Source organism: Bos taurus, chromosome 3 (genome assembly GCF_002263795.3).
Source record: "Bos taurus isolate L1 Dominette 01449 registration number 42190680 breed Hereford chromosome 3, ARS-UCD2.0, whole genome shotgun sequence".
Taxonomy (NCBI): Eukaryota; Metazoa; Chordata; class Mammalia; order Artiodactyla; family Bovidae; genus Bos; species Bos taurus.
The window spans coordinates 28,399,880-28,421,330 of NC_037330.1; the positions used below are offsets into that span (position 1 = coordinate 28,399,880).

The window sequence follows — 21,451 nt, forward strand, 5'->3', positions numbered from 1 at the left end:
CTACAAAAGTATTGTTGAAAAGTACCAGAAGCTGGGAATGGGAGCTGAAAGAGAAGTGACAAGATGCTGAGTAAATTGTTTATTTCTTATTTTTATCTAGAGTTGAAAAACCAGAACACAAAAATTATGCTCTCCACTAGACTGCCTCCTTGAATTTAGTTCTCCCTGAGTGACAACACAACAATTATTTCCTCCTATTTTCTTTAGAAATTAAATTTACTAAGTAAGTGAAGCAACTAAATATTATGCTTGGACAATATAAGAGATGAATTTGTATTTCTGTCATTTCATCAATTCAAACCTACAAAGTAATTTAGTAAAACAACCAAAAAAACTACAGCTAGAACTACAAATGATTATTTTTATAAGAAACTAAATAATCTCCAAAAAATATATATCACTCTTCTAATATAGTTCTCAAGTTTGTGATATACTCTTATGTCAATAATACATAGTTTCTTTAACAATGAAATTGATAAATTATTTTGATCTTTAATCAGAAATAAAAACTTTAAGCCTATTCAAAAAAGCATTATACATAATTTACTAATTTAGTATTAACTACAGTGAAAAGTAGTTAATATTTTATAATACTACAGAAAGTTTAGGAATTGAACACACAAACTACTTTATAGATAGAAAACATACTTCTCATTTTCAAGCTCAGTTTTCAGCTCTTTAACCTGATTTGAATAATGCTGTTCACTTGTTGCAATGGCAGTTAACTGTATTTCCAAATCATGTACTTTTTTCTGGAAAATAAACACATATTATCACAGCAAATGCTTTTACAATTTTCTCACTTAAGAAGTATGGTCACTCTATGTAAGCAAGTTATATACTTGGTAAAAAATATGTCAAAATTTTTAAATTGATTTAATGCCATAGTCATTATAATTTCAATACAGTGAGCAATGACAAATGCAATACTAAAAGTAAATTTCATTTTCATATTCTGAAGCTCAACCAGTAAAATTATACTTGAAGTGAAGTGAAGTGGTTCAGTCGTGTCCAGCTCTTTGCGACCCCATGGACTGTAGCCTGCCAGGCTCCTCCGTCCATGAGGTTTTCCAGGCAAGAATACTGGAGCGGGTTGCCATTTCCTTCTCCAGTGGATCTTCCCAACCCAGGGATCGAACCCAGGTCTCCCGCATTGTAGGCAGATGCTTTTACCATCTGAGCCACTAGGGAATATTATAAAATACTGTTGTCTGTTTTATACTACCAAGTAATAAATTTCAACTGAAATATCATTATTAAGAAAAAATATATTAGTTAATGAAATCAAGCAATATCAGAAAAGTAAGCTGCTCTTATTATGTTAGAAAGACAATTACAATGTTAATACTATAATAAACTGAAAACACTTTTTAAAAATAAAAGACATTCTAAAACTATAACATGAGAACTATAAACTAAGAACTTAATAAAAGCTAAAATTAAAAGTATCAATTAATAAATACTTATAAGACATCAAGAAATGTATTATTATAAGCCATGCTTATATTATTGGTATCTTAAATGTTGACATTTCTCTGCCTCATTATAATATGGAGGTTTTGTTTTAAATCAATTACAGCAGAAACACATGTTCAAGAGGAATTAAATACAGCAGAAACACATGCTTCAAGATTGTGAAGCAATCTTGTGCAAATCTAACAGCCATATAATCTACAATGTAAATCTGTACCCTACTAGTAAAACACTTGAAAGAAAAAAATGTATCCTTTTTAAACGAACCTCTCTGGTTTGGAGAAGCCCAGTTAGTTCTTGTTCTGCTTCTTTTAATTCTTCAGCAATCTTCTCAAATTGTTTCTTCTCATCTAAAAGCTTTTGTTTTTCTGCCTATTTTAAGAACATTAATGAATCATGATAACCAAAGCATATACACATTCAAAATAATCAAACTTCTCAAATATAGTTGTGAAGAGAATTATGACTTTCTCTTTGGTTAAAATTTTTTAAAAAGAGAAAACAAGTCATTAAGTAAATTCCAAAACTAAATATGATGACAGGACTTAATGGACAGAGCCCTGTAAGTTTTTTTTTTCTGTTTTTTTTTAAATTTTATTTTATTTTTAAACTTTACATAATTGTATTAGTTTTGCCAAACATCAAAATGAATCCATCACAGGTATACATGTGCTCCCCCTCCTGAACCCTCCTCCCTCCTCCCTCCCCATACCATCCCTCCAGGTCGTCCCAGTGCACCAGCCCCAGGCATCCAGTATCGTGCATTGAACCTGGACTGGCATCTCGTTTCATACATGATATTTTACATGTTTCAATGCCATTCTCCCAAATCTTCCCACCCTCTCCCTCTCCCACAGAGTCCATAAGACTGTTCCATACATCAGCGTCACTTCTGCTGTCTCGTACACAGGGTTATTGTTATCATCTTTCTAAATTCCATATATATGCGTTAGTATACTGTATTGGTGTTTTTCCTTCTGGCTTACTTCACTCTGTATAATAGGCTCCAGTTTCATCCACCTCATTAGAACTGATTCAAATGTATTCTTTTTAATGGCTGAGTAATACTCCATTGTGTATATGTACCACAGCTTTCTTATCCATTCATCTGCTGATGGACATCTAGATTGCTTTCATGTCCTGGCTATTATAAACAGTGCTGCGATGAACATTGGGGTACACGTGTCTCTTTCCCTTCTGGTTTCCTCAGTGTGTATGCCCAGCAGTGGGATTGCTGGATCATAAGGCAGTTCTATTTCCAGTTTTTTAAGGAATCTCCACACTGTTCTCCATAGTGGCTGTACTAGTTTGCATTCCCACCAACAGTGTAAGAGGGTTCCCTTTCCTCCACACCCTCTCCAACATTTATTATTTGTAGACTTTTGGATCGCAGCCATTCTGACTGGTGTGAAATGGTACCTCATAGTGGTCTTGATTTGCATTTCTCTGATAATGAGTGATGTTGAGCATCTTTTCATGTGTTTGTTAGCCAAGACTCATACAGACAGAAAGACAAGTGGCAAAGGAGTAGTCAAATGTAGAATGCATCTCTCTTCAAAGATACATCAGGAATACCTCTTCAGATGCAGAAGACCTTGCAAAGCACCAGCTGAAACTGGCAGGAGTCCCTGACCACTGGAATCATGCAAAAATCAACAGGATGAAGGAAGAAAGGGGAAAAAGAGGAGGAGAGTGAGCAGGACTGGACCTGCACCCACAGAGTAGGGGAGCTGAAGCAGGGGTGAGGACCTCACACAGGGGCAATTGAGGCTGTTGGAGAGTGAAGCGGCTGATCTGTGACAGTCTGAATGGAGTAAGAACCACACAGACAATCCATGCCACAGCCTTACATAGCCCAGACAGGAATGCAAGCCCACTGGAATGTATGGTGGCTGGGAGCTGGAGCACAGTGATTAGAGAGCAATCCCAGGGTGAGGACTGCTGTTGACTGTGGGGAGACAGCCCAAAGGGACAGGAGGGAGTAGATCAGAGTGTGGAATACCTTTGGAGCAAAACCAGGAAGCAGGGCACTACTGCTGAGTTAGGAGCAGAGGGTGGAGCCATCACTGTAGCCCCTCTCCCCACACGCAAGTGCCAGCAGCTGACCAATAGAGAAAGAGCCCAGAGAGGGTGGCCCTTTGAGTGCCTGATATGTCAAACAATAGACAAGGACCAGCCAGGGAGGCCCTTTGAAAGTCCAGCTGCCAAAGGCTAGAAAAAGATTCTGTTAATAATAGTACTATATCTCCTGCACCTTGGCCACTGGCATCCCTAGACACATAACATCATGAAGGTCCCCACGATCCAAGCAATTGTGCCACCTCCAAGTTTGATCCTTACTGGAGGCAAAGCAGCCAGAGACTAGAAAAAAATCCTAAAATGCTGTATCTCCTCTGCCCATAGTCACCATCTTCCCTGCACACCTGGCACCGCCAGGGTCCCTGCAATGCAAGTAGCTGTGCCATCTCCATGCTTGATCCCCACTGGGGCAGAGATACCATAGGTTAGAAAAATCCCTAATAGTGTCATATCTCCTGTGCTTGTAGTAACCAGATTTCCCTGCATACTTGGCATTGCCAGCGTCCCTGTAATCCAAACAGCTGCTCCACCTACACACCCAGTCCTCACTAGCACAGAATCAAATCCTCCAGTACACTCTCAGGGAAAGACCCTGATGCTGGGAAAGATTGAGGGCAGGAGGAGAAGAGGACGACAGAGGATGAGATGGTTGGATGGCATCACCAACTCAATGGACATGGGCTTGGGTGGATTCCGGGAGTTGGTGATGGACAGGGAGGCTTGGCATGCTGTGGTTCATGGGGTCACAAAGAGTCAGACACGACTGAGTGACTGAACCGAACTGATAGTAACATCTCAATACAGAAGGCAAACACTAACAGACATAAAAGGGAAAATCAACAGTAACACAATAATCGTAGTGGACTTTAAAACCCCACTTACACCAATGGACAAATCATCAAAAAAAAATTAATAAGGAAACACAACCCTAAAATGACACAATAGACTCAGTTTAGTTCAGTTCAGCCACTCAATTGTGTCTGACTCTTTGAAACCCAATGAACTGCAGCACACCAGGCTTCCCTGTCCATTACAAACTCCCAGAGCTTGCTCAAACTCATGTTGATCAAGTCGGTGATGCCATCCAACAATCTCATCCACTGTCATCCCCTTCTCCTCCCACCTTCAGTCTTTCCCTGCATCAGAGTCTTTTCCAATGACTCAACTCTTCGCATGAGGTGGCCAAAGTACTCGAGTTTCAGCTTTAGCATCATTTCTTCCAAAGAACACCCAGGGCTAATCTCCTTTAGAATGGACTGGTTGGATCTCCCTGCAGTCCAAGGGACTCTCAAGAGTTTTCTCCAACATCACAGTTCAAAAGCATCAATTCTTCAGCACTCAGATTTCTTTATAGTCCATCTCTCATATCCATACATGACTACTGGAAAAACCATATTTTTGACTAGATGGACCTTTGTTGGCAAAGTAATATCTCTACTTTTTAATATGCTGTCTAGTTTGGTCATAACTTTTCTTCCAAGAAGTAAGTGTCTTTTAATTCCATGGCTGCAATCACCATCTGCAGTAATTTAGGAGCCGAAGAAAGTAAAGTTTCTCACTGTTTCTATTGTTTCCCCATCTATTTGCCATGAAGTGGTGGGACTGAATGTCATGATCTTAGTTTTCTGAATGTTGAATTTCAAGCCAGCTTTTTTCTCTCTTCTTTCACTTTCATCAAGAGGCTCTTTAGTTCCTCTTCCCTTTCTACCATAAGGGTGGTGTCATCTGCATATATATGGGCCTAACTCATATCTACAGGACATTCTACCCAAATGCAGCAGAATACACTTTCTTCTCGAGTGCACATAGAACATTATCCAGGATAGATCACATCATGTGTCACAAATCAAGTCTCAGTAAAATTAAGAAAAATGAAATTGTATCTGGCATCTTTTCTGACCACAAGGCTTTGAGAATACATATTAAAGGGAAAAATGTAAAAAAAACACACATGTGGAGGCTAAACAATATGCTTCTAAATAACCAAAAGGTCACTGAAGAAATCAAAGAGGAAGTCAATATCTAGAAACAAATGAAATTAAAACACAACAAACCAAAACTTTTGAGAAGCAGCAAAAGCAGTTCCAAGAGGGAAGTTATAGAAGCCTACCCCAAGAAATGAGTAAAACATTAAATAAACAACCTAACCTTACACCTAAAGCAACCAGAGAAAGAACAAAACCACAAAGTTAGTAGAAGGAAAGAAATCATAAAGATCAGAGCAAAAATAAAAGTAAAAGAAGTGAAGAAAACAGTAGCAGAAATCAATAAAACTAAAAGCTGTTTCTTTGAGAAGACAAATAAAATTGACAGACTTATCAAGGAAAAAAGTGAGAAATTCACAGCAAACATTATTTTCAAAGGTGAAAAACTGAAAACATTTTCTCTAAGATTAGGAATAAAACAAGGGTGCCCACCCTCGCCACTATAATTAAACATAATTTTGGAAGTCCTAGCAATGGAAATCAGAGAAGAAAAAGAAATAAAACGAATCCCAACTGAAAAAAAGTAAAACACTCACTGTTTGCAGAAAACATGTTACTATACATAGAAAACCCTAAAGATATCACCAGAAAATTACTAAAGCTAATCAATGAATTTAGTAAAGTCTCAGGATACAAAATCAATACACAGAAATCTCTTGCATTCCTATACACTAACAATTTAAAATCAACAGAGAAATTAAGGAATCAATCCCACTCACCACTGCAACAAAAAGAGTGAAATACCTCGGAATAAACCTATTTAAGGAGACAAAGGACCTGTATGTAGAATTATAAATCACTGTCAAAAGAAATCAAAGACCACACAAACTAATGGAGAGATATATCATGTTCCTGGATTTAAAGAACCAATATTGTGAAAATAACTATACTATCCAAAGCAGTCTACAGAGGCAATGCAATCTCTATCAAATTACCAATGGCATTTTTCACAGAACTAGAACAAAAAATTTCACAGTTCATATGTGTGTGTGTGTGTGTGTGTGTGTGTGTGTGTGTGTGTGTGTGTGTTAGTCGTTCAGTCACATCCAACTCTTTGAAATCCCATGGACTGTAGCCCACCAGGCTCCTCTGTCCATGGAAATCTCTAAGCAAAATAATGGAGTGGGTTGTCATCTCCTTCTCCAGGAGATCTTCCCAACCCAGGGATCGAACCCAGGTCTCCTGCATTGCAAGCAAATTCTTTACCACCTGAGCCACCAGGGAAGCCAATTTGTATGGAAAAACAAAAGAACCCAAATAGCCAAAGCAATCTTGAGAAAGAAGAATGGAGCGGGAGGAATAATCCTTCCTGACATCAGACTATATGACAAAGCTACTATCATCAAAACAGCATGGTCAGATCAGATCAGATCAGTCGCTCAGTCGTGTCTGACTCTTTGCGACCCCATGAATCGCAGCACGCCAGGCCTCCCTGTCCATCACCAACTCCCGGAGTTCACTCAGACTCACGTTCATCAAGTCAGCGATGCCATCCAGCCATCTCATCCTCTGTCGTCCCCTTCTCCTCCTGCCCCCAATACCTCCCAGCATCAGAGACTTTTCGAATGAGTCAACTCTTCGCATGAGGTGGCCAAAGTACTGGAGTTTCAGCTTTAGCATCATTCCTTCCAAAGAAATCCCAGGGCTGATCTCCTTCAGAATGGACTGGTTGGATCTCCTTGCAGTCCAAGGGACTCTCAAGAGTCCTCTCCAACACCACAGTTCAAAAGCATCAATTCTTTGGTGCTCAGCCTTCTTCACAGTCCAACTCTCACATCCATACATGACCACAGGAAAAACCATAGCCTTGACTAGATGGATCTTTGTTGGCAAAGTAATGTCTCTGCTTTTGAATATGCTATCTAGGTTGGTCATAACTTTCCTTCCAAGGAGTAAGCGTCTTTTAATTTCATGGCTGCAGTTACCATCTATAGTGATTATGGAGCCCAGAAAAATACAGTCTGACACTGTTTCCACTGTTTCCCCATCTATTTCCCATAAAGTGGTGGGACCGGATGCCATGATCTTCGTTTTCTAAATGTTGAGCTTTAAGCCAACTTTTTCACTCTCCACTTTGACTTTCATCAAGATGCTTTTTAGTTCCTCTTCACTTTCTGCCATAAGGGTGGTGTCATCTGCATATCTGAGGTTATGGATATTTCTCCCGGCAATCTTGATTCCAGCTTGTGTTCTTCTAGTTCAGCATTTCTCATGATGTACTCTGCATATAAGTTAAATAAGCAGGATGACAATATACAGCCTTGACGAACTCCTTTTCCTATCTGGAACCAGTCTGTTGTTCCATGTCCAGTTCTAACTGTTGCTTCCTGACCTGCATACAAATTTCTCAAGAGGCAGATCAGGTGGTCTGGTATTCCTATCTCTTTCAGAATTTCCCACAGTTTATTGTGACCCACACAGTCAAAGGCTTTGGCATAGTCAATAAAGCAGAAATAGATGTTTTTCTGGAACTCTCTTCCTTTTTCGATGATCCAGCGGATGTTGGCAATTTGATCTCTGGTTCCTCTGCCTTTTCTAAAATCAGCTTGAACATCAGGAAGTTCATGGTTCACATACTGCTGAAGCCTGGCTTGGAGAATTTTGAGCATTACTTTACTAGCGTGTGAGGTGAGTACAATTGTGCGGTAGTTTGAGCATTCTTTGGTATTGCCTTTCTTTGGGATTGGAATGAAAACTGACCTTTTCCAGTCCCGTGGCCACTGCTGAGTTTTCCAAATTTGCTGGCATATTGAGTGCAGCACTTTCACAGCATCATCTTTCACGATTTGGAATAGCTCAACTGGAATTCCATCACCTCCACTAGCTTTGTTCGTGATGCTTTCTAAGGCCCACTTGACTTCACATTCCAGGATGTCTAGCTCTAGGTCAGTGATCACACCACTGTGATTATCTGGGTCGTGAAGATCTTTTTTGTATAGTTCTTCTGTGTATTCTTGCCATCTCTTCTTAATATCGTCTGCTTCTGTTAGGTCCATACCATTTCTGTCCTTTATCGAGCTCATCTTTGCATGAAATGTTCCTTTGGTATGTCTGATTTTCTTGAAGAGATCCCTAGTCTTTCCCATTCTGTTGTTTTCCTCTATTTCTTTGCACTGATCGCTGAAGAAGGCTTTCTTATCTCTTCTTGCTATTCTTTGGAACTCTGCATTCAGATGTTTTTATCTTTCCTTTTCTCCTTTGCTTTTTGCTTCATTGTTAGAGAAAATCAAATCAAAACCACAATGAGGTGTTACCACACAGCAGTCAGAATGGTCATCATCATCAAATTCTAAAAACAATAAATGCTACAGAGGATGTGGAGAAAAGAGAACCCTCTTACACTGTTGGTGGAAATATAAATTGATACAGCCATTATGAGGGAGAAGGCAATGGCACCCCACTCCAGTACTCTTGTCTGGAAAATCCCATGGATGGAGGAGCCTGGTGGGCTGCAGTCCATGGGGCCACAAAGAGTCAGACATGACTGAGTGACTTCCCTTTCACTTTTCACTTTCATCCATTGGAGAAGGAAATAGCAACCCACTCCAGTGTTCTTGCCTGGAGAATCCCAGCGACGGGGGAGCCTGGTGGGCTGCCATCTATGGGGTCACACAGAGTCGGACATGACTGAAGTGACTTAGCAGCAGCAGCACAGCCACTATGAAAAACAGTATGGAGACTCCTTAAAAACCTAGAAATATAACTATTAATACCACATGACCCAGAAATCCCACTACTGGGCAGATATCCTCGTAGACTCATAATTCAGAAAGACACATGTACCCCCATGTTCACTGCAGCACTATTTACAATAGCCAGGACATGGAAGCAACCTAGATGTCCATCGACAGAAGTATGGATAAAGAAATTGTGGTATATATACAATGGAATATTACTCAGTCATAAAAAGGAATGAATTTCAGTCAGTTGAACTGAGATGGATGAACCTAGAGCCTTTATACAGAGTGAAGTAAGTCAGAAAGAGAAAAATAAATATTAACACATATATATGGAATCTAGAAAATGGTACTGATGAACCTATGTGTAGGGCAGTGATGGAGACACAGACATAAAGAATGAACCCGTGGACACATCAGAAGAAGGAGACAATGGGACAAATTGAGAGAGTAACACTGAAATATATACATTACCATGTGTAATAGGAAGCTGCTGTGTAATACAGGGAGCTCAGCCCAGTGATTTTTGACAACATAGAGAGGTGGAATGGGAAGAGCAGGAGGGAGATTCAAGAGGGAGGGAATATATGTATATTTATGGCTGATTCACATTGTTGTACAATAGAAACCAACACAAAATTATAAAGCAATTATCCTCCAATTAAAAATACTTTTAAAAAATGAAATGCTTTTTAGATTGGAAGAATTATTGTTATTAATATGACCATATCATCCAATGCAATCTACAGATTTAATACAATCCCTATCAAAATACCCATTACATTTTTTACAGAACTAAAACAAGTAATCCTAGAATATATAGAGAGCCACAAAAGACCATGAGTTGTCAAGAAATCCTGGGGGCAAAAAAAAAGAACAAAGCTGGAGGTACATCCTCAATGACTTCAGATGATATTACAAAGCTAAGTAATCAAAACAGTATGGTACTGGCACAAAACTAGACACACAGATGAATGAAACAAAATAGGGAACTCAGAAATAGATCCACATACCTATTGTCAATTAAGCTATAATAAAAGGGTCAAAAGAGAAAAGGCAGTCTCTTTGGTGCTGGGAAAACTGGACAACTACATGTGAAATAATGAAGTTCAAAATATTCTCTAACACCATATATAAAAATAATGCAAATTGGATTAAAACCTAAATGTAAGACTAGAAACTATAAAATTCCTAGAGGAAAACATAGGCAGGATACTTTTTGACATAAATCATAAGTAATATTTTCTTGGATCAGCCCCTAAGGCAAAAAAAGCAAAAATAAATAGATGAAACCCAAGTAAACTTAAAAGCTTTTGCATAGGAAAAGAAACCATCTAGTAAACAAAAAGACAACCTACAAAATAGAAGAAAGTATTTGCAAATGATAGACTGACAATACGTTAATATTCAAAAGATAAAGACAGCTCATAGAACACAATATCATACCAGTCAAATCATAAAATGGACAGAAGACCTGTATAATCATTTTTCCAAAGAATGTGTCCAAATGGCTAACAGGCACATGAAAAAATGCTCAACATAACTTATTACTAGGGAAATGCAAATCAAAAACACAACTAAATATCACCTCACAACTATGAGAATAGCTGTCACCAAAAAGTCTACAAATAACAAATGTTGGAAAGGATGTAGAGAAAAGAGAACCCTGGTACACCTTTGGTGGGAATAAACTGAGGCAGCCACTATGCAAAACAGTATGGAGGTTCCTTTAAAAACTAAAAGTTACCAAATGTTGAAGCAATTCCACTCTGGGATTGCTTCCACTCCACATATTCCACTCCACATATTCCACTCCACATATCCAAAAAAACTAAAACACAAACTCAAAAAGATATATGCACTCCAATCTTTACAGCCACCCTATTTACAACAGCCAAGGAAACCCAGAAGCAACTCAAGTGCCCATCAATAGATGATTGGATTAAGAGATGTCTACACACACACACACTACTCAGCCATAAAAAAGAATGAAATACTGCCATCTGCTGCAATATGAATGGACCTTAGTAAAAAAGTCAGAGAACTACAAATATCATATGACTTATATGTGCCCTTTAAAAAATAATACAAATGAATGTATATACAAGACAGAAACATACTCACAAATGTAGAAAGCAAACAGAGTTACCATAGAGGAGAAGGAAGTGGGAGAGACAAATTAGGGGTAGGAGGTTAACAAATACAAGCTACTACAAACAAAACAGATAATCAACAGGATATACTGTATAGCACGTGGAATTATATTCAATATCTTATAATAACCTACAATGGAATATAATCTGAAAAAAACTAATCACTTTGCTGTACACCTCAAAGTAGCACAATCTATAAAATCAACTATACTTCAACAACAACAAAAAAGAAAGCTCTGATAGGTTTTACAAAAATAAACCTGTTTAACTTTGAAAAAAACAAAAAAATATATTTTAAATGTCAATAAGAACATACCTAATAATCATCACTTTAAGTGAAATGGACTAAGGGACTAAATTCTCCGAACAAAAGACAAAGAGTATCTGAGTGAACATAAAAAAAGATATATATATACAAACATATTATATATATATATATATATATATATATATATACACACACACACACACACTCACACACACACACACATACACTTCCTATAAGAGACTTACCTCAGATCTAAAGACACAACTAAAAGTGAGGGGATGGAAAAAAGTATTCCATGCAAATTTAAATCAAAAGTAAGCCAGGGTAACAACACTTATATCAAACAAAGACTCTTACAAAAGACAAAGGACATTACATGATGACCAAGGGATTAATCAAAAAGATGATGCAATAATTATAAATATATATGTACCCAACATAGAAGTATCTAAATACATACTACAAATTCACAGACATAAAGTGGGCAGTTGACAGTAACACAATAACAGGGAACATTAAAACCCCATTTACATCAATAGACAGATTATCCAGACAAAAAACCAATGGCCTTAAATGACACATTCGACCAAATGAACTTAACATATTTATAAAGAACATCCCATCCAAAATCAGTAGAATATACTTTCCTTTAAAGTATATATGGAACATTTTCCAAGATAGACCACATGCTGGGCCACAAAAATTATCAGTAAATTTAAGAAAATTCAATTCATATCAAGCATCTTTTCTGACCACACTATGAGTCTAGAAATCAACTACAAAGAAAAAAACTACAAAGGAAAAAAATTCTCAAACATGTGGAGACTAAACAATATGCTACCAACAACCAATGGATCACTGAAAACATAAAATACATGGTGACAAATAAAAATGAAAAAACAACAATCCAAAAAATCTAAGAGATGCAGCAAACTCAGTTCTAAGATGGCAGTTTATTGTGATACAAGTCTACTGCTAGGTCATTTCAGTCATGTCCAATTCTGTGTGATCCCATAGACGGCAGCCCACCAGGCTCCGCCATCCCTGGGATTCTCCAGGCAAGAACACTGGAGTGGGTTGCCATTTCCTTCTCCAATGCATGAAAGTGAAAAGTGAAAGGGAAGTCGCTCAGTCGTGTCCAACCCTCAGCAACCCCATGGACTGCAGCCTTCCAGGCTCCTCCATCCATGGGATTTTCCAGACAAGAGTACTGGAGTGGGGTGCCATTGCCTTCTCCAGCGATACAAGTCTACCTCACAGGAAACAACAAAAAAAAACCTCAAATAACCTAACCAACACTCAAAGGAAGCAGAAAAGTCACTAGAAGAAAGAAAATCATAAAAATCAGAGCTAAATTTTTAAAGAAAGACTAAAGCAACAATAGAAAGATCAACAAAACCATGAGCTGGTTATGTGAAAAGATAAAGCTGATAAACTTTAGGAGGTTCATCAAGAGAAAAAGAGGGCCCAAATCAACAAAATCAGAAATAAAAAAGAAATACAACCAATACCACAGAAATACAAGGGATCATGAAAGATTACTATGAACAATTTAATGCCAATTAAATGGATATCCTAGAAGAAAATGACAAATTCCTTAAAAATGTACAATTTTCTAAACATAAACCAGGTAGACATAGAAAGTATAAACCAACCAATTACCAGTAATGAAACTGAATTATTAATTTTAAAAATTTCCAACAAACAAAAGTCTAGGATTAGATGGCTTCATAGATGAATTCTACCAAACATTTAAAGGGAAATTAAACCTGTCCTTCTCAAACTAGTCTAAAAAACTGCAAAGGGAGGAACTATTCCAAACTAATTCTGCCAGGCCAGTATTACCCTATTTACAAAACCAGACAAAGAAGTCACAAAAACAGAAGATTAAAGGCCAATAGCATTGATGAAATTAGATACAAAAATCCTCAGCAAAATATTATCAAACCAAGCCTATATAGTCAAAGCTATGGTTTTTCCAGTAGTCACATATGGATGTGAGAGCTGGACCACAAAGAAGGCTGAGCACCAAAGAATTGATGCTTTTGAACTGTGGTGTTGGAGAAGACTCTTGAGAGTCCCTTGGACTGCAAGAAGATCAAAACAGTCAATCCTAAAGGAAATCGATCCTGAATATTCATTGGAAGGACTGATGCTGAAGCTGAAGCTCCAATACTTTGGCCACCTGAAGTGAAGAGCCAAGTCATTAGAAAAGACCCTAAGGCTGGGTAAGATTGAAGCCAGGAGGAGAAGGGGATGACAGAGGATGAGATGGTTGAATGGTATCACCGACTCAATAGACATGAGTTTGAACAAGATCCGGGAGATGGTGAAGGACAGGGAAGCCTGGCATGCTACAGTCCATGGAGACAGAAAGAGTCAGACACAACTGAGCAACTGAACAGCAACAAGGTTCAATAATACATTAAATACACCATGATCAAGTGGGATTTATCCCAAAGATACCAGGATGGCTCAATATCTGCAAATCAATGTGATACGCCACATTAACCAATTGAAGAATAAGAATCATATGATCATCTCAATAGATGTAGAAAAAGTTTTTGACAAATTCAATATCCATTTATGCTAAAAACTATCCAGAAAGTGAGTATACACAGAACATACCTCAGCATAACAAAGACCATATATAACAAGCCCACAGCTAATATCACACTCAATGATCAAAAGCTAAAAGTATTGCTTTTGAGATCAGCAATAAGACAAGGATGCCCACTATCACCACTTCTAACATAGAACTGAAAATCCTAGCCACATCTATCATAAAAGGAAAAGAAATAAAAGGAATCCAAATTACAAAGGAAGAAACAGAACTGTCATTGTTTGTAGATAACATGATACCATAAACAGGAAATGCTAAAAAACAACACCAAGAACCTACTAGAACTCATAGATTTCAGTAAAGTTGGAGGTACAAAATTAATACACAGAAATCTGTTACATTTCTATGGACAAACAACAAACTATCTGAAGGAAAAAATAAGAAAACAACCCCATTTACAATCACATCAAAGAGAATAAAATACCTAGGAAAAATTGTAAGAAGAAAAAAAATCTCTACTTGAAAAACTATAAGTCACTAATGAAAGAAATGGAAACCAACCAAAAAAAAGATAAAAAGATACACTATGTTCATGGACTCAAAAATTAATGTTAAAATGACCATACTACCTAAGGCAATCTACAGATTCATTGCATTCCTATCAAAATACCAATGGCACTTTCCACCATACTATAACATAATTAATGCACAACAAAAGAGAAATGAAATACAATGGAAAGAAGACCGCCTCTTTCATAAATGGCATGGGGAACACTGGACAGCTACATGTTAAAGAATTAAACTGGATTACTCACTCACACCATGCACAAAAATAAATTCAAAATGGATTACAGATTTAAGGGTCTGAAAGAAATAGGCAAGGGAGACTAAGAGGTACAAACTTCCAGTGGCAAATAAATGAGTCACAGGTATGAAATGTACAATGTGGAGAATAAATGCTAAGTAGCTTCAGTTGTGTCTGACTCTTTGCAACCCTATGGACTATAGCCCACCAGGCTCCTCTGTCCATGGGATTCTCCAGGCAAGAAAACTGGATTTCCTCCTCCAATGGATCTTTATAACCTAGGGATCAAACCTGCATCTCTTATGTCTCCTACACCAGCAGGCAGTTCTTTACCACTAGCACAACATGGAAAGATAATATAGTCAATACCCATGTAATATCTTTGTGTGGTGACATGTTGTAACTAGACTTATCACAGTCATCATTTTGAAAGGTTTATAAATATAAAATCACTGGTGTGTGAAAAGAACTAACATAGTGTTTTAGGTCATTTATACTTCAAAAATAAACTCTTAAAAAAGAGATCAGATTTATGGCTATGGAATTGTGTCCACTGGAAAAGGGAATGGCAAACCACTTCAGAATTCTTGCCTTGAGAACCCCAAGAACAGTATGAAAAGACAAAATGATAGGATACTGAAAGAGGAACTCCCCAGGTGAGTAGGTGCCCAATATGCTACTGGAGATCAGTGGAGAAATAACTCCAGAAAGAATGAAGGGATGGAGCCAAAGCAAAAACAATACCCAGTTGTGGATATGACTGGTGACAGAAGCAAGGTGCAACGCTGTAAAGAGCAATATTGCATAGGAACCTGGAATGTCAGGTCCATGAATCAAGGAAAATTGGAAGTGGTCAAACAGGAGATGGCAAGAGTGAACGTCGGAATTCTAGAAATCAGCAAACTAATATGGACTGGAATGGGTGAATTTAACTCAGATGACCATTATATGTACTACTGTGGGCAGGAATCCCTTAGAAGAAATGGAGTAGCCATCATGGTCAACAAGAGTCCGAAATGCAACACTTGGATGCAATCTCAAAAACAACAGAATGATCTCTGTTCTTTTCCAAGGCAAACCATTCAATATCACAGTAATCCAAGTCTATGCCCCAACCAGTAACGCTGGAGAAGCTGAAGTTGAACGGTTCTATGAAGACCTATGGGACCTTTTAGAACTAACATGCCCAAAAGATGTCCTTTTCATTATAGGGACTGGAATGCAAAAGTAGGAAGTCAAGAAACACCTGGAGTAACAGGCAAATTTGGCCTTGGAATATGGAATGAAGCAGGGCAAAGGCTAATAGAGTTCTGCCAAGAGAACTCACTGGTCATAGCAAACACCCTCTTCCAACAACACAAGAGAAGACTCTACACATGGACGTCACCAGATGGTCAACACCAAAATCAGATTGATTCTATTCTTTACAGCCAAAGATGGAGAAGCTCTATACAGTCAACAAAAACAAGACCAGGAGCTGACTGTGGCTCAGCTCATGAACTCCTTATTGCCAAATTCAGACTTAAATTGAAGAAAGTAGGGAAAACCACTAGACCATTCAGAAATGACCTAAATCAAATTCCTTATGATTATACAGTGGAAGTGAGAAATAGATTTAAGGGACAACGTCTGATAGAGCGCCTGAATAATTATGGACAGAGGTTCGTGACACTGTACAGGAGACAGGGATCAAGACCATCCCCATGGAAAATAAATGCAAAAAAGCAAAATGGCTGTATGAGGAGGCCTAAAAATAGCTGTGAAAAGAAGTGAAAAGCAATGGAGAAAAGGAAAGATATAAGCATCTGAATGCAGAGTTCCAAAGAATAGCAAGGAGAGATAAGAAAGCCTTCCTCAATGATCAATGCAAAGAAATAGAGGACAACAACAGAATGGAAAAGACTAGAGATCTCTTCAACAAAATTAGAGATAACAAGGGAACATTTCATGCAAAGATGGGCTGAATACAGGACAGAAATGGTATGGACCTAAAAGAAGCAGAAGATATTAAGAAGAGGTGGCAGGAATACACAGAAGAACTATATAAAAAAGATCTTCATGACCCAGATAATCACGATGGTGTGATCACTGACCTAGAGCCAGACATCCTGGAATGTGAAGTCAAGTGGGCCTTAGAAAGCATCACTACGAACAAAGCTAGTGGAGGTGACGGAATCCCAGTTGAGCTATTTCAAATCCTAAAAGACGATGCTGTGAAAATGCTGCACTCAATATGCCAGAAAATTTGGAAAACAGCACTGGCCACAGGACTGGAAAACATCAGTTTTCATTCCAATCCCAAAGAAAGTGAAAGTGAAGTCGCTCAGTCGTGTCCGACTCTTTGCTACCCCATGGACCGAAGCCTGGAGGCTCCTCCATCCATGGAATTCTCCAGGCAAGACTACTGCAGTGCATTGCCATTTTCTTCTCCAGGGGATCTTCCCAACACAGAGATTGAACCCAGGTCTCCCACATTGCAGGTAGACGCTTTAACCTCTGAGCCACCAGGGAAGACCTAGAATCCCAAAGAAAGGCAATGCCAAAGAATCCTCAAACTACTGCACAATTGCACTCATCTCACACGCTAGTAAAGTAATGCTCAAAATTCTCCAACCAGGCTTCAGCAATATGTGAACAGTGAACTTCCAGATGTTCTAGCTGGTTTTAGAAAAGGCAGAGGAACCAGAGATCAAATTGCCAACATCCGCTGGATCATAGAAAAAGTAAGAAAGTTCCAGAAAAACATCTATTTCTGCTTTATTGACTATGGCAAAGCCTTTGTGTGGATCACAATAAACTGTGGAAAATTTTTCAAGACATGGGAATACCAGACCACCTGACCTGCCTCTTGAGAAACCTATATGCAGGTCAGGAAGCAACAGTTAGAACTGGACATGGAACAACAGACTGGTTCCAAATGGGAAAAGGAGTACGTCAAGGCTGTATATTGTCAGCCTGCTTATATAACTTATATGCAGAGTACATCATGAGAAACACTGGACTGGAGGAAGCACAAGCTGGAATCAAGATTGCCGGGAGGAGGCGGTCCTAAGATGGCGGAGACCACTTTCTCCCCCACAAACTCATCAAAAGAACATTTAAACACTGAGTAAATTCCACAAAATAACTTCTGAATGCCGGCATAGGATATCAGGCACCCAGAAAAGCAGCCCATTGTCTTTGAAAGGAGAGAGAAGAAATCCAGCTCCACCCATCAGAACACCAACACAAGCTTCCCTAACCAGGAAACCTTGACAAGCCACTGTACAACCCCACCCACAGTGAGGAAACTCCACAATAAAGAGAACTCCACAAACTGCCAGAATTCAGAAAGGATGCCCCAAATTCAGCAATATAAACAAGATGAAGAGACAGAGGAATACCCAGCAGGTAAAGGAAGAGATGCGGAATCTACCTGATAAAGAATTCCAAATAATGATAGTGAAAATGATCCAAAATCTTGAAATCAATATGGAATCACAGATAAATAGCCTGGGGACAAGGATTGAGAAGATGCAAGAAAGGTTTAACAAGGACCTACAAAAAATAAAAAAGAATCAATATAAAATGAATAATGCAGTAAATGAGATCAAAAACACTCTGGAGGCAACAAATAGTAGAATAACAGAGGCAGAAGATAGGATTAGTGAATTAGAAGATAGAATGGGAGAAATAAATGAATCAGAGAGGATAAAAGAAAAACGAATTAAAAGAAATGAGGACAATCTCAGAGACCTCCAGGACAATGTTAAACGCTCCAACATTCGAATCATAGGAGTCCCAGAAGAAGAAGACAAAAAGAAAGACCATGAGAAAATACTTGAGGAGATAATAGTTGAAAACTTTCCTAAAATGGGGAAGGAAATAATCACCCAAGTCCAAGAAACCCAGAGAGTCCCAAACAGGATAAACCAAAGGCAAAACACCCCAAGACATATATTAATCAAATTAACAAAGATCAAACACAAAGAACAAATATTAAAGGCAGCAAGGGAAAAACAACAAATAACACACAAGGGGATTCCCATAAGGATAACAGCTGATTTTTCAATAGAAACTCTTCAGGTTAGGAGGGAATGGCAAGACATACTTAAAGTGATGAAAGAAAATAACCTACAGCCCAGATTACTGTACCCAGCAAGGATCTCATTCAAATATGAAGGAGAAATCAAAAGCTTTACAGACAAGCAAAAGCTGAGAGAATTCAGCACCACCAAACCAGCTCTCCAACAAATGCTGAAGGATATTCTCTAGACAGGAGACACAAAAACGGTGTATAAGCTCAAACCCAAAATAATAAAGTAAATGGCAACGGGATCATACTTATCAATAATTACCTTAAACATAAATGGGTTGAATGCCCCAACCAAAAGACAAAGACTGGCTGAATGGATACAAAAACAAGACCCCTATATATGTTGTCTACAAGAGACCCACCTCAAAACAGGGGACACATATAGACTGAAAGTGAAGGGCTGGAAAAAGATATTCCATGCAAAGAGATAAAAAGAAAGCAGGAGTAGCAATACTCATATCAGATAAAATAGACTTTAAAACAAAGGCTGTGAAAAGAGACAAAGGAGGACACTACATAATGATCAAAGGATCAATCCAAGAAGAAGATACAACAATTATAAATATATATGCACCCAACATAGGAGCACCACAATATGTAAGACAAATGCTAACAAGTATGAAAGGGGAAATTAACAATAACACGATAATAGTGGGAGACTTTAATACCCCACTCACACCTATGGACAGATCAACTAAACAGAAAATTAACAAAGAAACACAAACTTTAAATGCTACAATAGACCAATTAGACCTAATTGATATCTATAGGACATTTCACCCAAAAACAATGAATTTCATCTTTTTCTCAAGCGCAAATGAAATCTTATCCAGGATAGATCATATCCTGGGCCATAAATCTAGCCTTGGTAAATTGAAAAAAATAGAAATCATTCCAAGCATCTTTTCTGACCACAATGCAGTAAGATTAGATCTCAATTACAGGAGAAAAATATTAAAAATTCCAACATATGGAGGATGAACAACACACTGCTGAATAACCAACAAATCACAGAAGAAATCAAAAAAGAAATCAAAATATGTATGGAAACTAATGAAAATGAAAACACAACAACCCAAAACCTATGGGACACTGTAAAAGCAGTGCTAAGGGGAAAGTTCATAGCAATACAGGCATACCTCAAGAAACAAGAAAATAGTCAAACAAACAACCTAACTCTACACCTAAAGCAACTAGAAAAGGAAGAAATGAAGAACCCCAGGGTCAGTAGAAGGAAAGAAATCTTAAAAATTAGGGCAGAAATAAATGCAAAAGAAACAAAGGAGACCACAGCCAAAATCAACAAAACCAAAAGCTAGTTCTTTGAAAGGATAAATAAAATTGACAAACCACTAGCCAGACTCATCAAGAAACAAAGGGAGAAAAATCAAATCAATAAAATTAGAAATGAAAATGGAGAGATCACAACAGACAACACAGAAATACAAAGGATCATAAGAGACTATTATCAACAATGATATGCCAATAAAATGGACAACGTGGAAGAAATGGACAAATTCTTAAAAAGTACAACTTTCCAAAACTGGACAAGGAAGAAATAGAAAATCTTAACAGACCCATCACAAGCACAGAAATTGAAACTGTAATCAGAAATCCTCCAGCAAATAAAAGCCCAGGTCCAGACGGCTTCACAGCTGAATTCTACCAAAAATTTAGAGAAGAGCTGACACCTATCCTACTCAAACTCTTACAGAAAATTGCAGAGGAAGGTAAACTTCCAAACTCATTCTATGAGGCCACCATCACCCTAATACCAAAACCTGACAAAGATCCCACAAAAAAAGAAAACTACAGGCCAATATCACTGATGAACATAGATGCAAAAATCCTTAATAAAATCCAGCAATCAGAATCCAACAACACATTAAAAAGATCATACACCATGACCAAGTGGGCTTTATCCCAGGGATGCAAGAATTCTTCAATATCTACAAATCAATCAATGTAATACACCACATTAACAAATAGAAAAATAAAAGGCATATGATTATCTCAATAGATGCAGAGAAAGCCTTTGATAAAATTCAACATCCATTTATGATTAAACTCTCCAGAAAGCAGGAATAGAAGGAACATACCTCAAGATAATAAAAGCTATATATGACAAACCCACAGCAAACATTATCCTAAATGGTGACAAACTGAAAGCATTTCCCCTAAAAAGTCAGGAACAAGACAAGGGTGCCCACTCTCACCACTACTATTCAACATAGCTTTGGAAGTATTGGCCACAGCAATCAGAGCAGAAAAAGAAATAAAAGGAATCCAAATTGGAGAAGAAGAAGTAAAACTCTCACTGTTTGCAGATGACATGATCCTCTACATAGAAAACCCTAAAGACTCCACCAGAAA

The 21,451-nt window shown here is 38.0% G+C and overlaps 1 protein-coding gene across 7 annotated transcripts in view; it reads right to left on the reverse strand.

The window, feature by feature from the left end:
* Positions 1-21,451, reverse strand: part of SYCP1 (synaptonemal complex protein 1) — a 147,407-nt gene that overhangs the window by 68,228 nt on the left and 57,728 nt on the right. For all 7 annotated transcript variants that reach the window (XM_059885031.1, XM_059885030.1, XM_059885027.1 and 4 more), the window contains 2 exons: positions 1,741-1,845; positions 649-752 (listed from right to left, as the gene is read on the reverse strand). In XM_059885031.1, the coding sequence (XP_059741014.1) occupies positions 649-752; positions 1,741-1,845 (209 nt within the window). The remainder of the gene's footprint in view (positions 1-648; positions 753-1,740; positions 1,846-21,451) is intronic.